We start from the raw sequence: 24,743 nt of genomic DNA, 5'->3' as shown, positions 1-24,743 counted from the left end.
GAGGGAGAGACTGTTATATACAGGGGAATAGAGCAGGGGCGGGAGATAGAGAGAGACTGTTATATACAGGGGAATAGAGAAGAGGGGGAGAGGGAGAGAGAGAGAGACAGTTGTATGCAGGGGAATAAGCAGAGGGGGAGAGAGAGAGACTGTTATATCGAGGAAAATAGAGCAGGGGAGAGAGAGAGAGAGACTGTTATATACAGGGGAATAGAGCAGGGGAGAGAGAGAGACTGTTATGTACAGGGGAATAGAGCAGGGGAGAGGGAGAGAGAGAGAGAGAGGCTGTTATATACAAGGAAATAGAGCAGAGGAGAGAGAGAGAGAGCATGTTTTTTACAAGGGAATAGAGCAGGGGAGAGAGAGAGAGACTGTTATTTCCAGAGAAATAGAGCAGAGGAGAGAGAGAGAGAGACTGTTATATACAGGGGAATAGAGCAGGGGAGGGAGAGAGAGAGAGACTGTTCTCTTCAGGGGAATGGAGCAGGGGAGGGAGAGAGAGAGAGACTGTTATATACAGGGGAATAGAGCAGGAGAGGGAGAGAGAGAGAGACTGTTATATACAGGGAAATAGAGCAGGGGCGGGAGAGAGAGAGAGAGAGACTGTTATGTTCAGGGGAATAAAGCAGGAGACAGAGAGAGAGAGAGAGAGACTGTTCTATACAGGGGAACAGAGCAGGAGAGAGAGAGAGACTGTTATATACAGGGGAATAGAGCAGGGGAGGGAGAGAGAGAGAGAGACTGTTATATACAGGGGAATAGAGCAGGGGAGGGAGAGAGAGAGAGACTGTTTTATACAGGGGAATAGAGCAGGGGAGGGAGAGAGAACATAAGAACATAAGAACATAAGAAATTGGAGCAGGAGTAGGCCAATCGGCCCCTCGAGCCTGCTCCGCCATTCAATAAGATCATGGCTGATCTGATCCCAACCACAAATCTAAAGAACACAAGAAGTCGGAGCAGGACCCGGCCACACAGCCCCTGGGCCCTCTCCGCCACCCACAGGGCATTGACCGATCCGAACTCAGCTTCATGTCCAATTTCCTGCCCGCTCCCCATAACCCCTAATTCCCTTTACTTCTAGGAAACTGTCTATTTCTGTTTTAAATTTATCTAATGATGTAGCTTCCACAGCTTCCTGGGGCAGCAAATTCCACAGACCTACCACCCTCTGAGTGAAGAAGTTTCTCCTCATCTCAGTTTTGAAAGAGCAGCCCCTTATTCTAAGATTATGCCCCCTCGTTCTAGTTTCACCCATCTTTGGGAACATCCTTACTGCATCCACCCGATCAAGACCCTTCACAATCTTATATGTTTCAGTAAGATCGCCTCTCATTCTTCTGAACTCCAATGAGGAGAGTCCCAATCTACTCAACCTCTCCTCATATGTCCGCCCCCTCATCCCCGGGATTAACCGAGTGAACCTTCTTTGTACTGCCTCGAGAGCAAGTATGTCTTTTCTTAAGTATGGACACCAAAACTGTATGCAGTATTCCAGGTGCGGTCTCACCAATACCTTATATAACTGCAGCAATACCTCCTTGTTTTTATATTCTATCACCCTAGCAATAAAAGCCAACATTCCGTTGGCTTTCTTGATCACCTGCTGCACCTGCATACCAACTTTTTGATTTTCTTGCACTAGGACCCCCAGATCCCTTTGTACTGCAGTACTTTCCAGTCTCTCGCCATTAAGAAAATAACTTGCTCTCTGATTTTTCCTGCCAAAGTGCATAACCTTACATTTTCCAATATTATATTGCATCTGCCAAATCTCTGCCCACTCACCCAGCCTGTCTATATCCCCTTGCAGGTTTTTTATGTCCTCCTCACTCTCTACTTTCCCTCCCATCTTTGTATCATCTGTAAATTTTGATATGTTGCACTCGGTCCCCTCCTCCAAATCGTTAATATAGATTGTAAAGAGTTGGGGACCCAGCACCGACCCCTGTGGAACACCACTGGTTACTGGTTGCCAGTCCGAAAATGAACCATTTATCCCAACTCTCTGCTTCCTGTTCGATAACCAATCCTCCACCCATGCCAGAATATTACCCCCAATCCCGTGATTTTTTATCTTAAGTAATAATCTTTTATGTGGCACCTTGTCGAATGCCTTCTGGAAGTCTAAATACACTATGTCCACTGGTTCCCCTTTATCCACCCTATACGTTATATCCTCGAAGAACTCAAGCAAATTTGTCAGACATGACTTCCCCTTCATAAAGCCATGCTGACTTTGTCCTATTAAATTATGCTTATCTAAATGTTCCGTTACTGTCTCCTTAATAATAGACTCCAAAATTTTACCCACCACAGATGTTAAGCTAACTGGCCTATAATTTCCAGCCTTCTGCCTACTACCCTTTTTAAATAACGGTGTTACATTAGCAGTTTTCCAATCTGCCGGGACCTTTGCCGAGTCCAGAGAATTTTGGAAAAATTATTACCAAAGCATCCACAATCCCTACTGCCACTTCCCTCAAGATCCGAGGATGTAAGCCATCAGGTCCAGGGGATTTATCCGCCTTGAGTCCCATTAATTTACTGAGTACCAATTCCTTCGTGATTTTAATCGTATTTAGCTCCTCCCCCCCTAGAGCCCCCTGTTTGTCCAGTGTTGGGATATTCTTCGTGTCCGCTACCGTAAAGACTGAAACAAAATATTTGTTCAGCATTTTTGCCATCTCCATGTTTCCCACCATTAATTTCCCAGTCTCATCCTCTAAGGGACCTACGTTTGCCTTAGCCACCCTTTTTCTTTTTATATAACTGCAGAAACTCTTGCTATCTGTTTTTATATTTTTTGCTAATTTCTTTTCATAATCTAACTTCCCTTTCTTAATCAATCCTTTAGTTACTTTTTGCTGTCTTTTGAAGAATTCCCAATCTTCTATCCTCCCACTAAGTTTGGCTACCTTATATGTCCTTGTTTTTAGTCGGATACTATCCTTGATTTCTTTACTTAGCCACGGATGGCTGTCATTTCTTTTACACCCTTTTTTCCTCAGTGGAATATATTTATTTTGAAAGTTGTAAAATAACTCCCTAAATGAACACCACTGCTCATGTACCGTCTTACCCTTTAATCTATTTTCCCAGTCCACTTTAATCAATTCCGCTCTCATACCATCATAGTCTCCTTTATTCAAGCTCAGTACGCTTGTTTGAGAATCAACCTTCTCACCCTCTAATTGGATATGGAATTCAACCATGTTGTGGTCGCTCGTTCCAAGGGGATCCTTAACTAGGACATTATTAATTAATCCTGACTCATTACACAGGACCAGGTCCAAGGTTGCCTGCCCCCTTGTAGGATCAGTTACATACTGCTCAAGAAATCCATCCCTGATGCACTCAATGAACTCGTCCTCAAGGCTGCTCTGCCCAATTTGATTTGTCCAGTTAATATGATAATTAAAATCCCCCATAATTATGGCTGTTCCCTTATTACATGCCCCGACTATTTCCTGATTAATACTTCTTCCAGCAGAGTTGCAACTATTAGGAGGCCTATATACTACGCCCACTAATGTTTTTTTTCCCTTATTATTCCTTATCTCCACCCAAACTGTTTCATTATCTTGATGCTTTGTCCCAATATCATTTCTCTGTATTACAGTGATTCCTTCCTTTATTAACATAGCCACCCCACCTCCCCTTCCTTCCTGCCTGTCCTTCCTGATTGTTAAATACCCTGGCATATTTAATTCCCAGTCGTTGTCACCCTGCAGCCATGTTTCTGTAATGGCCACAAGATCATACCCATACGTAGTTATTTGTGCCGTTAACTCGTCCATTTTATTACGAATGCTACGTGCATTCAGATAAAGAACTTTCAAATCTGTTTTGTGACGCTTAGTTCCTGCTTTTTCCTTTTTTAACACTTTACCTATTACTCCATACCTTCTGTCCCTTCCTGTTACGCTTTCCTCTCTCTCCCTGCTCAGGTTCCCAACCCCCTGCCACTTTAGTTTAAACCCTCCCCAACAGCACTAGCAAACACTCCTCCTAGGACAGCGGTCCCGGCCCTGCCCAGGTGCAGACCGTCCGGTTTGTACTGGTCCCACCTCCCCCAGAACCGTTTCCAGTGTCCCAGGAATTTGAATCCCTCCCCCTTGCACCATTCCTCTAGCCACGTATTCATTTGAAATATCCTCCTATTTCTACTCTGACTAGCACGTGGCACTGGCAGCAATCCTGAGATTACTACCTTTGAGGTCCTATTTTTTAATTTACCTCCTAACTCCCTATATTCTGCTTTTAGGACCTCATCCCCTTTTTTACCTATATCGTTGGTGCCTATGTGCACCACGACAGCTGGCTGTTCGCCCTCCCCCTCCAAAATGTTCTGTAGCCGCTCCGAGACATCCTTGATCCTTGCACCAGGGAGGCAACACACCATCCTGGAGTCTCGGTTGCGGCCGCAGAAACGCCTGTCTATTCCCCTTACAATTGAGTCCCCTATCACTATAGCTCTGCCACTCTTTTTCCTCCCAGCCTGTGCAGCAGAGCTACCCGTGGTGCCAGGAAGTTGGCTGCTGCTGCCTTCCCCTGATAAGTCATCCCCCCCAACAGCATCCAAAGTGGCATATCTGTTTGAGAGGGGGATGGACACAGGGGACCCCTGCACTACCTGCCTGCATCTCTTACTCTTCCTGGTGGTCACCCATTCACTTCCTGCCTGTATACCCTTTACCTGCGGTGTGACCAACTCGCTAAACGTGCTATCCACGAGTTTCTCTGCATCGCGGATGCTCCACAGTGAGTCCACCCGCAGCTCCAGCTCCGAGATACGATCGGTCAGTAGCTGCAGGTGGACACACTTCCCGCACACATGGTCGGCAGGGACACTGGTAGTGTCCATGACTTCCCACATCTTGCAGGAGGAGCATATCACGGGTGCGAGGTCTGCTGCCATGACTTGCCTTAGCTTAGTTACCCCTTTTAAATTACGTTGAAATTAGAAAATGTTAACTATACTAGGGACCTAGGTTCACTATAAAAAAAAAACACTATCTGCTATAAAACCTGCAGATCTTCCCTTTCTTATTACTTTACTTACAGTAAAATGGTAGAAATACTCACCTGAACCTACTCACCAATCAGCTGCCTCCCCTGTGCGGCGTCACTTTCTGACTGGTGACGTCACCCTGAACTCTGCCGCTGGTCTCAGAGTCTCGCTCTCAGAGTAAGCTCTGGTCTCGCTCTCTCCGCGCTGTTTATATCTCCGCTCTGGTCTCGCTCTCTCCCGCCGCTCACTGACTGAACTCTCACTCTCTCCGCGCTGTTTATATCCCCGCTCTGGTCTCGCTCTCTCCCGCCGCTCACTGACTGAACTCTCGCTCTCTCCGCGCTATTTATATCCCCGCTCTGGTCTCGCTCTCTCCCGCCGCTCACTGACTGAACTCTCGCTCTCTCCGCGCTGTTTTTATCCCCGCTCTGGTCTCGCTCTCTCCCGCCGCTCACTGACTGAACTCTCGCTCTCTCCGCGCTGTTTATATCCCCGCTCTGGTCTCGCTCTCTCCCGCCGCTCACCGACTGAACTCTCGCTCTCTCCGCGCTGTTTATATCTCCGCTCTGGTCTCGCTCTCTCCCGCCGCTCACCGACTGAACTCTCGCTCTCTCCGCGCTGTTTATATCTCCGCTCTGGTCTCGCTCTCTCCCGCCGCTCACCGACATAGAGCAGGAGAGAGAGAGAGAGAGAGACTGTTTTTACAGGGAAATAAAGCAGAGGAGAGAGAGAGAGAGACTGTTATATGCAGGGGAATAGAGCAGGAGAGGGAGAGAGACAGAGAGACTGTTATATACAGGGAAATAGAGCAGGGGAGAGAGAGACAACTGTTATATACAGGGGAATAGAGCAGAGGAGCGAGAGAGAGAGAGAGAGACTGTTATATCCGGTGGAATAGAGCAGAGGAGAGAGAGAGAGAGAGAGACTGTTATATCCGGTGGAATAGAGCAGAGGAGAGAGAGAGAGAGAGAGAGACTGTTATATACAGGGGAATAGAGCAGGGGAGGGAGAGAGAGAGAGAGAGACTGTAATATACAGGGGAATAGAGCAGGGGAGGGAGAGAGAAAGATAGACTGTTTTTACAGGGGAATAGAACAGGGGAGAGAGAGAGAGAGAGACTGTTATATGCAAGGAAATAGAGCAGAGGAGAGAGAGAGAGAGACTGTTATATACAGGGGAATAGAGCAGGGGAGAGAGAGAGAGAGAGACTGTTATATACAGGGGATTAGAGCAGGGGAGAGAGAGAGAGAGACTGTTATATACAGGGGAATAGAGCAGGGGAGGGAGAGAGAGAGAGAGACTGTTATATGCAGGGGAATAGAACAGGGGAGAGAGAGAGAGAGAGACTGTTATATCCGGTGGAATAGAGCAGAGGAGAGAGAGAGAGAGAGAGACTGTTATATACAGGGGAATAGAGCAGGGGAGGGAGAGAGAGAGAGAGACTGTTATATACAGGGGAATAGAGCAGGGGAGGGAGAGAGAGAGAGAGAGAGAGAGAGACTGTTATATACAGGGGAATAGAGCAGGAGAGAGAGAGAGAGAGAGACTGTTATATACAGGGGAATAGAGCAGGGGAGAGAGAGAGAGAGACTGTTATATACAGGGGAATAGAGCAGGGGAGGGAGAGAGAGAGAGAGACTGTTATATACAGGGGAATAGAGCAGGGGAGGGAGAGAGAAAGATAGACTGTTTTTACAGGGGAATAGAACAGGGGAGAGAGAGAGAGAGAGACTGTTATATGCAAGGAAATGGAGCAGAGGAGAGAGAGAGAGAGACTGTTATATACAGGGGAATAGAGCAGGGGAGAGAGAGAGAGAGAGACTGTTATATACAGGGGAATAGAGCAGGGGAGAGAGAGAGAGAGACTGTTATATACAGGGGAATAGAGCAGGGGAGGGAGAGAGAGAGAGAGAGACTGTTATATGCAGGGGAATAGAACAGGGGAGAGAGAGAGAGAGACTGTTATATCCGGTGGAATAGAGCAGAGGAGAGAGAGAGAGAGAGACTGTTATATACAGGGGAATAGAGCAGGGGAGGGAGAGAGAGAGAGAGACTGTTATATACAGGGGAATAGAGCAGGGGAGGGAGAGAGAGAGAGAGAGAGAGAGAGACTGTTATATACAGGGGAATAGAGCAGGAGAGAGAGAGAGAGAGACTGTTTTTACAGGGAAATAAAGCAGAGGAGAGAGAGAGAGAGACTGTTATATACAGGGGAATAGAGCAGGGGAGGGAGAGATAGAGAGAGACTGTTTTCTACAGGGGAATAGAGCAGGGGAGGGAGAGAGAGAGATAGACTGTTATATGCAGGGTAATAGAACAGGGGAGAGAGAGAGAGAGAGACTGTTATATACAGGGGAATAGAGCAGGAGAGAGAGAGAGAGAGAGAGAGACTGTTATATACAGGGGAATAGAGCAGGAGAGAGAGAGAGAGAGAGACTGTTTTTACAGGGAAATAAAGCAGAGGAGAGAGAGATACTGTTATATACAGGGGAATAGAGCAGGGGAGGGAGAGAGAGAGAGACTGTTATATACAGGGGAATAGAGCAGGGGAGGGAGAGAGAGAGAGAGACTGTTATATACAGGGGAATGGAGCAGGGGAGGGAGAGAGAGAGACTGTTATATACAGGGGAATAGAGCAGGGGAGAGAGAGAGAGAGAGAGACTGTTATATACAGGGGAATGGAGCAGGGGAGAGAGAGACTGTTTTTTACAGGGGAATAGAGCAGGGGAGAGAGAGAGAGAGACTGTTATTTTCAGGGGAATAGTGCAGGGGAGAGAGAGAGAGAGAGAGACTGTTATATACAGGGAAATAGAGCAGGGGAGGGAGAGAGAGAGAGACTGTTATATGCAGGGGAATAGAGCAGGGGAGGGAGAGAGAGAGAGACTGTTATACACATGGAAATAGAGCAGAGGAGAGAGAGAGAGACTGTTATATGCAGGAAAATAGAGCAGGAGAGCGGGAGTGACTGTTAAATAAAGGGAAATACAGCTGGGGAGAGAATTAAACAGAGAGACCGTTATATACAGGGGAATAGAGCAGGGGAGAGAGAGAGAGAGAGAGAGACTGTTATATACAGGGGAATGGAGCAGGGGAGAGAGGGAGACTGTTTTATGCAGGGGAATAGAGCAGGAGAGAGAGAGAGACTGTTTTATGCAGGGGAATAGAGCAGGAGAGAGAGAGAGACTGTTATATACAGGGGAATAGAGCAGGGGAGAGAGAGACACTGTTATATACAGGGGAATAGAGCAGGGGAGGGAGAGAGAGAGACTGTTTTTACAGGGGAATAGAGCAGGGGAGGGAGAGAGAGAGACTGTTTTTACAGGGGAATAGAGCAGGGGAGAGGGAGAGAGAGAGAGAGACTGTTATATACAGGGGAATAGAGCAGGAGGGGGAGGGAGAGAGCCTGTTATATCTCGGGAAATCGAGCAGAGGAAAGAGAGAGAGAGACTGTTTCCACAGGGGAATAGAACAGGAGAGGGAGAGTGAGAGACACTGTTGTTTACAGGGGAATAGAGCAGGGGAGAGAGAGGGAGAGACTGTTTTCTACAGGGGAATGGAGCAGGAGAGAGGGAGAGAGAGAGAGACTGTTATGTACAGGGAATAGGGCAGGGGATAGAGAGAGAGAGAGACTGTTATATACAGGGGAGTAGAGCAGGAGAGGGAGAGAGAGAGCCTTTTATATATAGGGAAATCGAGCAGAGGAAAGAGAGAGAGAGACTGTTTCCACAGGGGAATGGAACAGGAGAGGGAGAGTGAGAGAGACTGTTGTTTACAGGGGAATAGAGCAGGGGAGGGAGAGGGAGAGACTGTTATATACAGGGGAATAGAGCAGGGGAGGGAGAGAGAGAGAGGGAGACTGTTATATACAGCGGAATAGAGCAGGAGAGGGAGAGAGAGAGAGAGAGACTGTTATATACAGGGGAATAGAGCAGGGGAGGGAGAGAGAGACTGTTATATATACAGGGGAATAGAGCAGGAGGGAGAGAGAGAGACTGTTTTATGCAGGGAAATAGAACAGGAGAGGGAGAGTGAGAGAGACTGTTGTTTACAGGGGAATAGAGCAGGGGAGAGAGAGGGAGGGACTGTTTTCTGCAGCGGAATCGAACAGGAGAGGGAGAGTGAGAGAGACTGTTGTTTGCAGGGGAATAGAGCAGGGGAGAGAGAGGGAGAGACTGTTATGTACAGGGGAATGGAGCAGGAGAGAGGGGGAGAGAGAGACTGTTATGTGCAGGGAATAGAGCAGGGGATAGAGAGAGAGAGAGGGAGACTGTTTTCTACAGGGGAATAGAGCAGGGGATAGAGAGAGAGACTGTTATATACAGGGGAATAGAGCAGGAGAGGGAGAGAGAGAGCCTGTTATATATCGGGAAATCGAGCAGAGGAAAGAGAGAGAGAGACTGTTATACACAGGGGAATAGAACAGGAGAGGGAGAGTGAGAGAGACTGTTGTTTACAGGGGAATAGAGCAGGGGAGAAAGAGGGAGAGACTGTTATATACAGGGGAATAGAGCAGGAGAGAGAGAGAGAGAGAGAGACTGTTGTATACAGGGGAATAGAGCAGGGGAGGGAGAGAGAGAGAGACTGTTTTATGCAGGGAAATAGAGCAGAGGAGAGAGAGAGAGCGAGACTGTTTTCTCCAGGGGAATAGAGCAGGGGAGAGAGAGAGAGAGACATCGAGACTGTTATATACAGGGAAATAGAGCAGGAGATAGAGAGAGTGACTGTTATATACAAGGGGAAGAGATAGAGAGTACAAGAGAGAGAGAGAGAGAGACTGATATGGACTGGGAAATGGAGCAGGAGAGTGTGAGAGAGAGAGACTGTTATATACAGGGGAATAGAGCAGGAGAGAGAGAGAGATTGTTATATGCAGAGAAATAGAGCAGGGGAAGGAGAGAGAGGGACAGAGAGACTGTTATATACACGGAAATAGAGAAAGAGGGATATTATTATACACAGGGAAATGGAGTCTGCAGTCTTGGGTGGATGTAAAATATCTCTTGTTGTTCTGGCTAACATTTATCACTTAATCAATTCCGCCATGAAAAAATCAACAGATTTTCTTATTGCTGTTTGTGGGATCTTACAGTGCTCAAATTGGCTGCTGCATTTCTGACATTGCAACTGTGACCATACTTCACAAGTGTGGCTGTGATGGGCTTTTGGACATGCTGAGGTGGTGATCGGCATGATAGAAGTGCACCTTCTTTGTCTTCAGATGGCTCAGACCGCGTCTAATTTTTGGGGTTACAGTGTGCGGGTGATGTTGAGGAATTAGTGATTCTCCTGCTCTGCCCCACGCTCATGGCCCAGATGGTGAGAAAAATCTAATGAAATAACCATAATCTGTGACGCTGCCCATGGGATAGTGACGGGCCCTCGACCGACGCCCTCGACCAGCCCAGGTTACTCGCAGTCCCAGCCCAGCTTACTCGCAGTCCCAGCCCGGGTTACTCTCAGTCTCAGCCCGGGTTACTCGCAGTCTCAGCCCGGATTACTCTCAGTCCCAGCCCGGATTACTCTCAGTCCCAGCCCGGGTTACTCGCAGTCCCAGCCCGGATTACTCTCAGTCCCAGCCCAGCTTACTCGCAGTCCCAGCCCGGGTTACTCTCAGCCCCAGCCCAGCTTCCTCGCAGTCCCAGCCCGGGTTACTCTCAGTCCCAGCCGAGGCAACTCTCAGTCCCAGCCCAGGCAACTCTCAGTCCCAGCCGAGCTTACTCTCAGTCCCAGCCCAGGTTACTCTCATTCCCAGCCCAGGTTACTCTCAGTCCCAGCCCAGCTTACTCGCAGTCCCAGCCCGGGTTTCTTTCAGTCCCAGCCCAGCTTACTTGCAGTCCCAGCCCGGGTTACTCTCAGCCCCAGCCCAGCTTACTCTCAGTCCCAGCCCGAGTTACTCTCAGTCCCAGCCCAGACAACTCTCAGTCCCAGCCTGGGTTACTCTCAGTCCCAGCCCAGGCAACTCTCAGTCCCAGCCCAGGCAACTCTCAGTCCCAGCACAGGCTACTCTCAGTCCCAGCCCAGATTACTCTCAGTCCCAGCCCTGCTTACTCTCAGTCCCAGCCCAGGTTACTCTCAGTCCCAGCCCAGGTTACTCTCAGTCCCAGCCCGGGTTACGCTCAGTCCCAGCCCAGCTTACACTCAGTCCCAGCCTGGATTACTCTCAGTCCCAGCCCAGCTTACTCTCAGTCCCAGCCCAGGCAACTCTCAGTCCCAGCCCGGGTTACTCTCAGTCCCAACCCAGGTTACTCTCAGTCCCAGCCCAGGTGACTCTCAGTCCCAGCCCAGGTTACTCTCAGTCCCAGCCCAGCTTACTCTCAGTTCCAACCCAGGTTACTGTCATTTCCAGCCCAGGTTATATTCTCAGTCCTAGCCCAGGTTATATTCTCAGTCGTAGCCCAGGTTACTCTCAGTTCCAGCCCAGGTTACTCTCAGTCCCAGCCCAGGTTACTCTCAGTTCCAGCCCAGGTTATACTCTCAGTCCCAGCCCAGGTTACTCTCAGTTCCAGCCCTGGTTATACTCTCAGTCCCAGCCCTGGTGATATTCTCAGTCCCAGCATGGGTTATACACTCAGTCCCAGCCCAGGTTAGTCTCAGTCCCAGCCCAGGTTAGTCTCAGTCCCAGCCCAGCTTACTCTCAGTCCCAGTCCAGCTTACTCTCACTCCCAGCCCAGGTTACTCTCAGTCCCAGCCCAGGTTACTCTCAGTTTCAGTCCAGGTTACTCTCAGTCCCAGCCCAGGTTATACACTCAGTCCCAGCCCAGGTTACTCTCAGTCCCAGCACGGGTTACTCTCAGTCCCAGTCCAGCTTACTCTCAGTCCCAGCCCGGGTTTCTCTCAGTCCCAGCCTGGGTCACTCTCAGTCCCAGCCCGGGTTACTCTCAGTCCCAGCCTGGGTCACTCTCAGTCCCAGCCCGGGTCACTCTCAGTCCCAGCCCGGGTTTCTCTCATTCCGAGCCCGGGTCACTCTCAGTCCCAGCCCGGGTCACTCTCAGTCCCAGCCCGGGTCACTCTCAGTCCCAGCCTGGGTTACTCTCAGTCCCAGCCCGGCTTACTCTCAGTCCCAGCCCAGGTTACTCTCAGTCCCAGCCCTGCTTACTCTCAGTCCCAGCCCAGGTTACTCTCAGTCCCAGCCCAGGTTACTCTCAGTCCCAGCCTGGGTTTCTTTCAGTCCCAGCCCAGCTTACTTGCAGTCCCAGCCCGGGTTACTCTCAGCCCCAGCCCAGCTTACTCGCAGTCCCAGCCCGAGTTACTCTCAGTCCCAGCCCAGGCAACTCTCAGTCCCAGCCCGGGTTACTCTCAGTCCCAGCCCAGGCAACTCTCAGTCCCAGCCCAGGCAACTCTCAGTCCCAGCACAGGCTACTCTCAGTCCCAGCCCAGCTTACTCTCAGTCCCAGCCCAGGTTACTCTCAGTCCCAGCCCAGGTTACTCTCAGTCCCAGCCCAGGTTACTCTCAGTCCCAGCCCGGGTTACGCTCAGTCCCAGCCCAGCTTACTCTCAGTCCCAGCCTGGATTACTCTCAGTCCCAGCCCAGGTTACTCTCAGACCCAGCCTGGATTACTCTCAGTCCCAGCCTGGATTACTCTCAGTCCCATCCCAGGTTATACTCTCAGTCCCAGCTCGTATTACTCTCAGTCCCAGCCCATATTACTCTCAGTCCCAGCCCAGTTTACTCTCAGTCCCAGCCCGGATAACTCTCGGTCCCAGCCCGTATTACTCTCAGTCCCAGCCCAGGTTTCTCTCATTCCCAGCCCGGGTTACTCTCAGTCCCAGCCCGGGTTACGCTCAGTCCCAGCCCAGCTTACTCGCAGTCCCAGCCCAGCTTACTCTCAGTCCCAGCCCAGGCAACTCTCAGTCCTAGCCCGGATTACTCTCAGTCCCAGCCCAGCTTACTCTCAGTCCTAGCCCGGATTACTCTCAGTCCCAGCCCAGGCAACTCTCAGTCCCAGCCCGGGTTACTCTCAGTCCCAGCCCGGGTTACGCTCAGTCCCAGCCCAGCTTACTCTCAGTCCCAGCCCAGCTTACTCTCAGTCCCAGCCCAGGCAACTCTCAGTCCTAGCCCGGATTACTCTCAGTCCCAGCCCAGCTTACTCTCAGTCCTAGCCCGGATTACTCTCAGTCCCAGCCCAGGCAACTCTCAGTCCCAGCCCGGGTTACTCTCAGTCCCAGCATGGGTTATACACTCAGCCCCAGCCCAGGTTACTCTCAGTCCCAGCCCAGGTTATACACTCAGTCCCAGCCCAGGTGACTCTCAGTCCCAGCCCAGGTTACTCTCAGTCCCAGCCCAGCTTACTCTCAGTTCCAACCCAGGTTACTGTCATTTCCAGCCCAGGTTATATTCTCAGTCCTAGCCCAGGTTATATTCTCAGTCGTAGCCCAGGTTACTCTCAGTCCCATCCCAGGTTACTCTCAGTCCCAGCCCAGGTTACTCTCAGTTCCAGCCCAGGTTATACTCTCAGTCCCAGCCCAGGTTACTCTCAGTTCCAGCCCTGGTTATACTCTCAGTCCCAGCCCTGGTTATATTCTCAGTCCCAGCATGGGTTATACACTCAGTCCCAGCCCAGGTTAGTCTCAGTCCCAGCCCAGGTTAGTCTCAGTCCCAGCCCAGCTTACTCTCAGTCCCAGTCCAGCTTACTCTCAGTCCCAGCCCAGGTTACTCTCAGTCCCAGCCCAGCTTACTCTCAGTTCCAACCCAGGTTACTCTCAGTTCCAGCCCAGGTTACTCTCAGTTTCAGCCCAGGTTACTCTCAGTTCCAGCCCAGGTTATACTCTCAGTCCCAGCCCAGGTTACTCTCAGTTCCAGCCCAGGTTATACTCTCAGTCCCAGCCCAGCTTACTCTCAGTCCCAGCACAGCTTAGTCCTGCCCAGGTTACTCTCAGTCACAGCCCAGGTTACTCTCAGTCCCAGCCCAGGTTACTCTCAATCCCAGCACGGGTTACTCTGAGTCCCAGCCCGGGTTTCTCTCAGTCCCAGCCCAGGTTATACACTCAGTCCCAGCCCAGGTTATACACTCAGTCCCAGCCCAGGTTACTCTCAGTCCCAGCACGGGTTACTCTCAGTCCCAGTCCAGCTTACTCTCAGTCCCAGCCCGGGTTTCTCTCTGTCCCTGCCTGGGTCACTCTCAGTCCCAGCCCGGGTTACTCTCAGTCCCAGCCTGGGTCACTCTCAGTCCCAGCCCAGGTCACTCTCAGTCCCAGCCCGGGTTACTTTCAGTCCCAGCCCGGGTTACTTTCAGTCCCAGCCTGGGTCACTCTCAGTCCCAGCCCAGGTTTCTCTCATTCCCAGCCCAGGTTACTCTCAGTCCCAGCCCGGGTCACTCTCAGTCCCAGCCCGGGTCACTCTCAGTCCCAGCCTGGGTTACTCTCAATCCCAGCCCGGGTTACTCTCAGTCCCAGCCCGGCTTACTCTCAGTCCCAGCCCAGGTTACTCTCAGTCCCAGCCCAGGTTACTCTCAGTCCCAGCCCAGGTTTCTCTCAGTCCCAGCCCAGGTTACTCTCAGTCCCAGCCCGGGTTACTCTCAGTCCCAGCCCAGGTTTCTCTCAGTCCCAGCCCAGGTTACTCTCAGTCCCAGCCCAGGCTACTCGCAGTCCCAGCCCAGGTTACTCTCAGTCCCAACCCAGGTTACTCTCAGTCCGAGCCCAGGTTATACTCTCAGTCCCATCCCGGGTTACTCGCAGTCCCATCCCGGATTACTCTCAGTCCCAGCCCGGATTACTCTCAGTCCCAGCCCAGGTTACTCTCAGACCCACCCTGGATTACTCTCAGTCCCATCCTGGATTACTCCCAGTCCCAGCCCGGATTACTCTCAGTCCCAGCCCAGGTTACTCTCAGACCCAGCCTGGATTACTCTCAGTCCCAGCCCGGATAAATCTCAGTCCCAGCCCGTATTACTCTCAGTCCCAGCCCAGGTTTCTCTCATTCCCAGCCCGGGTTACTCTCAGTCCCAGCCCGGGTTTTTCTCAGTCCCAGCCCGGGTCACTCTCAGTCCCAGCCCGGGTTACTCTCAGTCCCAGCCCGGGTTACTCTCAGTCCCAGCCCAGCTTACTCTCAGTCCCAGCCCAGGTTTCTCTCAGTCCCAGCCCAGGTTACTCTCAGTCCCAGCCCAGGTTAATCTCAGTCCCAGCCCAGGTTTCTCTCAGTCCCAGCCCAGATTACTCTCAGTCCCAGCCGAGGTTAATCTCAGTCCCAGCCCAGGTTTCTCTCAGTCCCAGCCCGGGTTACTCTATGTCCCAGCCCAGGCTACTCGCAGTCCCAGCCCAGGTTACTCTCAGTCCCAGCCCAGCTTACTCTCAGTCCTAGCCTGGATTACTCTCAGACCCAGCCCGTATTACTCTCAGTCCCAGCTCGTATTACTCTCAGTCCCAGCCCAGGTTACTCTCAGTCCCAGACCAGCTTACTCTCAGTCCTAGCCGGGATTACTCTCAGACCCAGCCCGGATAACTCTCAGTCCCAGCCCATATTACTCTCAGTCCCAGCCCAGGTTTCTCTCATTCCCAGCGCGGGTTACTCTCAGTCCCAGCCCGGGTTTCTCTCAGTCCCAGCCCGGGTTACTCTCAGTCCCAGCCCGGGTCACTCTCAGTCCCAGCCCAGGTTACTCTCAGTCCCAGCCCAGCTTACTCTCAGTCCTAGCCTGGATTACTCTCAGACCCAGCCCGTATTACTCTCAGTCCCAGCTCGTATTACTCTCAGTCCCAGCCCAGGTTACTCTCAGTCCCAGACCAGCTTACTCTCAGTCCTAGCCTGGATTAATCTCAGACCCAGCCCGGATAACTCTCAGTCCCAGCCCATATTACTCTCAGTCCCAGCCCAGGTTTCTCTCATTCCCAGCGCGGGTTACTCTCAGTCCCAGCCCGGGTTTCTCTCAGTCCCAGCCCGGGTTACTCTCAGTCCCAGCCCGGGTCACTCTCAGTCCCAGCCGAGGTTACTCTCAGTCCCAGCCCAGCTTACTCTCAGTCCCAGCCCAGGTTTCTCTCAGTCCCAGTCCAGGTTACTCTCAGTCCCAGCCCAGGTTAATCTCAGTCCCAGCCCAGGTTTCTCAGTCCCAGCCCGGGTTACTCTATGTCCCAGGCCAGGCTACTCGCAGTCCCAGCCCAGGTTACTCTCAGTCCCAACCCAGCTTACTCTCAGTCCTAGCCTGGATTACTCTCAGACCCAGCCCGTATTACTCTCAGTCCCAGCCCGTATTACTCTCAGTCCCAGCCCAGGTTACTCTCAGTCCCAGACCAGCTTACTCTCAGTCCCAGCCCGGATAACTCTCAGTCCCAGCCCGTATTACTCTCAGTCCCAGCCCAGGTCAGTCTCAGTGCCAGCCCAGATTATTCTCAGTCCCAGCCCAGGTTATACACTCAGTCCCAGCCCAGTTTATACTCTTAGTCCCAGTATGGATTACTCTCAGTCCGAGCCCAGGTTATACTCTCAGTCCCAGCCCGGGTTACTCTCAGTCCCATCCCGGATTACTCTCAGTCCCAGCCTGGATTACTCTCAGTCCCAGCCCAGGTTATACTCTCAGTTCCCATCCAGGTTACTCTCAGTCCCAGCCTGGATTACTCTCAGTCCCAGCCCGGATTACTCTCAGTCCCAGCTCATATTACTCTCAGTCCCAGCCCGGATAACTCTCAGTCCCAGCCCGTATTACTCTCAGTCCCATCCCGTATTACTCTCAGTCCCATCCCGGATTACTCTCAGTCCCAGCCTGGATTACTCTCAGTCCCAGCCCAGGTTATACTCTCAGTTCCCATCCAGGTTACTCTCAGTCCCAGCCCGTATTACTCTCAGTCCCAGCCCAGGTTACTCTCAGTGCCAGCCCAGGTTACTCTCAGTCCCAGCCCAGGTTACTTTCAATCCCAGCCCAGGTTACTCTCAGTCCCAGCCCAGGTTATACTCTTAGTCCCAGTATGGATTACTCTCAGTCCCAGCTCAGGTTACTCTCAGTCCCAGCCCCGATTACTCTCAGTCCCAGCCCGGATTACTCTCAGTCCCAGCCCAGGTTACTCTCAGTCCCAGCCCAGGTTATACTCTCAGTCCCAGCCCGGATTACTCTCAGTCCCAGCCCGGATTACTCTCGGTCCCAGCCCAGATTACTCTCAGTCCCAGCCCGGATTACTCTCAGTCCCAGCCCAGGTTACTCTCAGTCCCAGCCCAGGTTATACTCTTAGTCCCAGTATGGATTACTCTCAGTCCCAGCCCGGATTACTCTCAGTCCCAGCCCGGATTACTCTCGGTCCCAGCCCGGATTACTCTCAGTCCCAGCCCGGATTACTCTCAGTCCCAGCCCGGGTTACTCTCGGTCCCAGCCCAGATTACTCTCAGTCCCAGCCCGGATTACTCTCAGTCCCAGCCCAGGTTACTCTCAGTCCCAGCCCAGGTTATACTCTTAGTCCCAGTATGGATTACTCTCAGTCCCAGCCCGGATTACTCTCAGTCCCAGCCCCGATTACTCTCGGTCCCAGCCCGGATTACTCTCAGTCCCAGCCCGGATTACTCTCAGTCCCAGCCCAGGTTACTCTCAATCGCAGCCCGTTCCGAAGAGCTGCGTCAGACACAACTTACCGAGTAGCACCTGATATAATTGTTGAATTTCCCAGCTTCTCAGCCAGCAGTGCGAACTGGGTGATGTAGCCGTCGCCGTGGAGACTGCTGGAAAGCTGCAGCGCCTGCTCGATAAAGGGGCTTCCCACTCCAACTTCCAGGGTGATATAGTTGACCTCCAACCTCTGCTGCAGGTTGCGGGCCTGCTCAACGAACCAGTTTAGTGCCTCCTCACTGCTGACATTCAGCTTCACGGCAAACCTTCCCCTCCACTTCATCAAGAGAGGGGTCTGGGCAAAACATGAACACACAGGTGTTAGGGCCTGTGACACAGGGTTGGCCAACATTGCAGAGGATGGGACAGCAAATTGACAGTGACTTTCATAGGGAGGGCAGACATCGTTTGACACTGACATTTCTGTGCAACACGAAGAGACTGGTGTGGGACTTCAGGGGCTCATTGAAAGATACACACATCCCCAGCTCTCTGAGCTCACCCTGCATCATAATCTATCTCAGCCTAAGAGTGGGGGCAGTCAGCCGAGAGCAGGCCTCCGTTAGCCACTCTTCGACACTAGCAGCTAAAGATTGAAGCAAAGTAGTGTAGGATTCCTCTCTGCCTAACCTCATACATCCCAGTGTCAGAACCGAGCATACCCAGGGCAGACACAGCACGGGTTAGATACAGAGTAAAGCTCCCTCTACACTGTCCCATCAAACACTCCCAGGGCAGACACAGCACGGGTTAGATACAGAGTAAAGCTCCCTCTACACTGTCCCATCAAACACTCCCGGGGCAGGTACAGCACGGGTTAGATACAGAGTAAAGCTCCCTCTACACTGTCCCATCAAACACTCCCGGGGCAGGTACAGCACGGGTTAGATACAGAGTAAAGCTCCCTCTACATTGTCCCATCAAACACTCCCGGGGCAGGTACAGCACGGGTTAGATACAGAGTAAAGCTCCCTCTACACTGTCCCATCAAACACTCCCAGGGCAGGTACAGCACGGGGTTAGATACAGAGTAAAGCACCCTCTACACTGTCCCATCAAACACTCCCAGGGCAGGGACAGCATGGGTTAGATACAGAGTAAAGCTCCCTCTACACTGTCCCATCAAACACTCCCAGGGCAGGTACAGCATGGGTTAGATACAGAGTAAAGCTCCCTCTACACTGTCCCATCAAACACTCCCAGGGCAGACACAGCACGGGTGAGATACAGAGTAAAGCTCCCTCTACACTGTCCCATCAAACACTCCCGGGGCAGGTACAGCACGGGTTAGATACAGAGTAAAGCTCCCTCTACACTGTCCCATCAAACACTCCCAGGGCAGGTACAGCACGGGTTAGATACAGAGTAAAGCTCCCTCTACACTGTCCCATCAAGCACTCCGAGGGCAGGTACAGTTTGGGTTAGATACTTTTTTTTTATTCGTTCACGGAATGTGGGCGTCGCTGGCGAGGCCGGCATTTATTGCCCATCCCTAATTGCCCTTGAGAAGGTGGTGGTGAGCCGCCTTCTTGAACCGCTGCAGTCCGTGTGGTGACGGTTCTCCCACAGTGCTGTTAGGAAGGGAGTTCCAGGATTTTGACCCAGCGACGATGAAGGAACGGCGATATATTTCCAAGTCGGGATGGTGTGTGACTTGGAGGGGAACGTGCAGGTGGTGTTGTTCCCATGTGCCTGCTGCTCTTGTCCTTCTAGGTGGTAGAGGTCGCGGGTTTGGGAGGTGCTGTCGAAGAAGCCTTGGCGAGTTGCTGCAGTGCATCCTGTGGATGGTGCACACTGCAGCCACAGTGCGCCGGTGGTGAAGGGAGTGAATGTTCAGGGTGGTGGATGGGGTGCCAATCAAGTGGGCTGCTTTATCTTGGATGGTGTCAAGCTTCTTGAGTGTTGTTGGAGCTGCATTCATCCAGGCAAGTGGAGAGTATTCCATCACACTCCTGACTTGTGCCTTGTAGATGGTGGAAAGGCTTTGGGGAGTCAGGAGGTGAGTCACTCGCCGCAGAATACCCAGCCTCTGACCTGCTCTTGTAGCCACAGTATTTATATGGCTGGTCCAGTTAAGTTTCTGGTCAATGGTGACCCCCAGGATGTTGATGGTGGGGGATTCGGCAATGGTAATGCCGTTGAATGTCAAGGGGAGGTGGTTAGACTCTCTCTTGTTGGAGATGGTCATTGCCTGGCACTTATCTGGCGCGAATGTTACTTGCCACTTATGAGCCCAAGCCTGGATGTTGTCCAGGTCTTGCTGCATGCAGGCTCGGACTGCTTCATTATCTGAGGGGTTGCGAATGGAACTGAACACTGTGCAGTCATCAGCGAACATCCCCATTTCTGACCTTCTGATGGAGGGAAGGTCATTGATGAAGCAGCTGAAGATGGTTGGGCCGAGGACACTGCCCTGAGGAACTCCTGCAGCAATGCCCTGGGGCTGAGATGATTGGCCTCCAACAACCACTACCATCTTCCTTTGTGCTAGGTATGACTCCAGCCACTGGAGAATTTTCACCCTGATTCCCATTGACTTCAATTTTACTAGGGCTCCTTGGTGCCACACTCGGTCAAATGCTGCCTTGATGTCAAGGGCAGTCACTCTCACCTCACCTCTGGAATTCAGCTCTTTTGTCCATGTTTGGACCAATGCTGTAATGAGGTCTGGAGCCGAGTGGTCCTGGCGGAACCCAAACTGAGCATCGGTGAGCAGGTTATTGGTGAGTAAGTGCCGCTTGATAGCACTGTCGACGACACCTTCCATCACTTTGCTGATGATTGAGAGTAGACTGATGGGGCAGTAATTGACCGGATTGGATTTGTTCTGCTTTTTGTGGACAGGACATACCTGGGCAATTTTCCACATTGTCGGGTAGATGCCAGTGTTGTAGCTGTACTGGAACAGCTTGGCTGGAGGCGCAGCTAGTTCTGGAGCACAAGTCTTCAGCACTACAGCTGGGATGTTGTCGGGGCCCATAGCCTTTGCTGTATCCAGTGCACTCAGCCGTTTCTTGATATCACGTGGAGTGAATCGAATTGGCCGAAGACTGGCTTCCGTGATGGTGGGGGTATTGGGAGGAGGCCGAGATGGATCATCCACTCGGCACTTCTGGCTGAAGATGGTTGCAAACGCTTCAGCCTTGTCTTTTGCACTCACGTGCTGGACTCCGCCATCATTGAGAATGGGGATGTTTGCAGAGCCTCCTCCTCCCGTTAGTTGTTTAATTGTCCACCACCATTCACGACTGGATGTGGCAGGACTGCAGAGCTTTGATCTGATCCGTTGGTTGTGGAATCGCTTAGCTCTGTCCATAGCATGTTGCCTCCACTGTTTAGCATGCATGTCGTCCTGAGTTGTAGCTTCACCAGGTTGGCACCTCATTTTTAGGTATGCCTGGTGCTGCTCCTGGCATGCTCTTCTACACTCCTCATTGAACCAGGGTCGATCCCCTGGCTTGTTGGTAATGGTAGAGTGAGGAATATGCCGGGACATGAGGTTACAGATTGTGCTGGAATACAATTCTGCTGCTGCTGATGGCCCACAGCACCTCATGGATGCCCAGTTTTGAGCTGCTAGATCTGTTCTGAATCTATCCCATTTAGCACGGTGGTAGTGCCACACAACACGTTGGATGGTGTCCTCAGTGCGAAGACGGGACTTCATCTCGACGAGGACTGTGCGGTGGTCACTCCTACCAATACTGTCATGGACAGATGCATTTGCGACAGGTAGATTGGTGAGGACGAGGTCAAGTAAGTTTTTCCCTCGTGTTGGTTCGCTCACCACCTGCCGCAGGCCCAGTCCGGCAGCTAGGTCCTTCAGGACTCGGCCAGCTCGGTCAGTAGTGGTGCTACCGAGCCACTCTTGGTGATGGACATTGAAGTCCCCCACCCAGTGTACATTTTGTGCCCTTGCTACCCTCAGTGCTTCCTCCAAGTGGTGTTCAACATGGAGGAGGACTGATTCATCAGCTGAGGGAGGATGGTAGGTGGTAATCAGCAGGAGGTTTCCTTGCCCATGTTTGACCTGATGCCATGAGATTTCATGGGGTCCAGAGTCAATGTTGAGGACTCCCAGGGCCACTCCCTCCTGACTGTATATCACTGTACCGCCACCTCTGGTGGGTCTGTCCTGCTGGTGGGACAGGACATACCCAGGGATGGTGATGGAAGAGTCTGGGACGTTGGCTGAAAGATATGATTCTGTGAGTATGGCTATGTCAGGCTGTTGCTTGACTAGTCTGTGGGACAGCTCTCCCAATTTTGGCACAAGTCCCCAGATGTTAGTAAGGAGGACCTTGCAGGGTCGACTGGGCTTGGTGTTTTGCTGTTGTCGTGTCCGGTGCCTCGTGGTCCGATGCCGGGTGGTCCGTCCGGTTTTATTCTTATTATGACTTTTTGTAGCGAGATTTTACAACTGAGTGGCTTGCTCGGCCATTTCAGAGGGCAATTAAGAATCAACCACATTGCTGTGGGTCTGGAGTCACATATGGGCCAGACCGGGTAAGGGCGGCAGGTTTCCTTCCCTAAAGGACATTAGTGAACCAGATGGGTTTTTACGACAATCCGGTAATTTCATGGTCATCATTACTGATACTAGTATTTTAATTCCAGATTTTTATTTAACTAATTGAATTTTAATTAATTAATTGAATTTAAATTCGCCAGTTGCCGTGGCAGGATTTGAACTCATGACTCTGGATTTTAGTCCAGGCCTCTGGATTACTAGCCCAGTAACATAACCACTATGCTACCGTACCCGGTGATACAGAGTAAAGCTCCCTCTATACGGCCCGATCCACCAATCCGGAGGCAGGGACAGCAGGGGTTGGATACAGATTAAACTCGCTCGACACTGGCCCATCAAACACTCCCGGGGCAGGTACAGCACGGGTTAGATACAGAGTAAAGCTCCCTCTACACTGTCGCACCAAACACTCCCAAAGCAACTACAGCATAGGTTAGATACAGAATAAAGCTCCCTCGATACTGTCCCATCAAACACTCCCAGGGCAGGTACAGCACGGGTTGGATACAGAGTAAAGCTCCCTCTACACTGTCCCATCAAACACTCCCAGGGCAGGTACAGCACGGGTTAGATACAGAGTAAAGCTCCCTCTACACTGTCCCATCAAACACTCCCAGGGCAGGTACAGCACGGGTTAGATACAGAGTAAAGCTCCCTCTACACTGTCCCATCAAACACTCCTAGGGCAGGTACAGCGTGGGTTAAATACAGAGTAAAGCTCCCTCTACACTGTCCCATCAAACACTGCCAGGGCAGGTATAGCATGGGTTAAATACAGAGTAAAGCTCCCTCTACACTGTCCCATCAAACACTCCCAGGGCAGGTACAGCACGGGTTAGATACAGAGTAAAGCTCCCTCTACACTGTCCCATCAAACACTCCCAGGGCAGGTACAGCACGGGTTAGATACAGAGTAAAGCTCCTTCTACACTGTCCCATCAAACACTCCCAGGGCAGGTACAGCACGGGTTAGATACAGAGTAAAGCTCCCTCTACACTGTCCCATCAAACACTCCCAGGGCAGGTACAGCACGGGTTAGATACAGAGTAAAGCTCCCTCTACACTGTCGCACCAAACACTCCCAGGGCAGGTACAGCACGGGTTAGATACAGAATAAAGCTCCCTCTACACTGTCCCATCAAACACTCCCAGGGCAGGTACAGCACGGGTTAGATACAGAGTAAAGCTCCCTCTACACTGTCTCATCAAACACTCCCAGGGCAGGTACAGCACGGGTTAGATACAGAGTAAAGCTCCCTCGATACTGTCCCATCAAACACTCCCAGGGCAGGGACAGCATAGGTTAGATACAGAATAAAGCTCCCTCGATACTGTCCCATCAAACACTCCCAGGGCAGGTACAGCACGGGTTAGATACAGAGTAAAGCTCCCTCTACACTGTCCCATCAAACACTCCCAGGGCAGGTACAGTACAGGTAGATATAGAGTAAAGCTCCCTCTACACTGTCCCATCAAACACTCCCGGGGCAGGTACAGTACAGGTAGATATAGAGTAAAGCTCCCTCAGCACTGCTCGCACCTGTATGATATTTTCACCAGCCTTCCTGTGGCCTGTGAGTCTAACCTGTCAACGGGCACCAGACTTGGGGCAGTGTTGCGCTCTTGGCCTCTCCTCACCAGAGCCACAAACCATTGTACGTCAGACAGAGGAGACTGGAGTAGACTGGAGCCAGCTCACACAAAGCTAAGTGTGTGAAGGGGTGACACTACCAATCAAGCACAACATTCTTAACAGAGCAACGGCAGAGGAGAAATAAAACTAGGAAGTACTGGAGGTCCGGTTGATGACGATGGGTGGCTGAGCCAGAAACTTTCTCTCCCTTCCTTCAGGGTCGCCTGGAAGTGATTGGAGTCGATGGTGGTGTAAGGAGAGAGTGTGATGGACAACCTCAGCTGATGTAGGTCGAGGTGCCTGCTCTGTGGAACGGGAGTCTTCCCCTGGGTGTCAAATAGACTGTGTTCCTGCAAATGGGAGAACATCGTAATTCAAGACCGGAGGTAGTGCTCGACAAGTCAAGGAGGCAGATCAACATGGTGCAACCAACTGCAGAGTCCGAGCCACCGAGATACGCGGTGACAGGTCAACCTGTCACGCCCTCAGCTAATGTCGGTTTATACTGCACCTTCATCACAGCTCAGAAACATGGCCAAGTGATTCACAACTGTTGACGTTATGTGCACAGTAAGATCCCACAAACAGCAATAAATGGAACTGCCGGTTAATCTGTCTTCTCTAAGGGATGAATCGTGGCCTGAACAACACAATTCCCCTCCTCACACTGGGCCACAGCATCCACCAGAACAGGCAGGCGGGCCACGGTGTAACGTCTCATCCTCAGTACTGCCCCTCCGACAGTGCAGCGCTCCCTCAGTACTGACCCTCCAACAGTGCAGCACTCCCTCAGTACTGCCCCTCCGACAGTGCAGAACTACCACAGTAATGCCCATCCGACAATGCAGCACTCCCCCAGTACTGCCCCTCTGACAGTACGGCTCTCACTCGGTACTATCTCTCCGACAGTGCAGCTCTCCCTCAGTACTGCCCCTCCGACAGTGCAGCGCTCCCTCAGTACTGCCCCTCCGACAGTGCAGCGCTCCCTCAGTACTGACCCTCCGACAGTGCAGTGCTCCCTCAGTACTGACCCTCCGACAGTG

General features: G+C 51.8%; 1 protein-coding gene across 3 annotated transcripts in view; it reads right to left on the bottom strand.

The window, feature by feature from the left end:
* The window catches only part of LOC137309260 (SITS-binding protein-like), a 208,605-nt gene that overhangs the window by 87,514 nt on the left and 96,348 nt on the right, over positions 1-24,743 (bottom strand). For all 3 annotated transcript variants that reach the window (XM_067977522.1, XM_067977524.1, XM_067977523.1), the window contains exons 5-6: positions 23,859-24,050; positions 17,562-17,830 (exon numbers count right to left, since the gene is read on the bottom strand). In XM_067977522.1, the coding sequence (XP_067833623.1) occupies positions 17,562-17,830; positions 23,859-24,050 (461 nt within the window). The remainder of the gene's footprint in view (positions 1-17,561; positions 17,831-23,858; positions 24,051-24,743) is intronic.

This window comes from Heptranchias perlo, unplaced genomic scaffold (genome assembly GCF_035084215.1).
Source record: "Heptranchias perlo isolate sHepPer1 unplaced genomic scaffold, sHepPer1.hap1 HAP1_SCAFFOLD_156, whole genome shotgun sequence".
NCBI classification, from domain to species: domain Eukaryota; kingdom Metazoa; phylum Chordata; class Chondrichthyes; order Hexanchiformes; family Hexanchidae; genus Heptranchias; species Heptranchias perlo.
The sequence above is the reverse complement of the archived record's forward strand: the minus strand, read 5'-3'. Positions and strand labels throughout refer to the sequence as shown.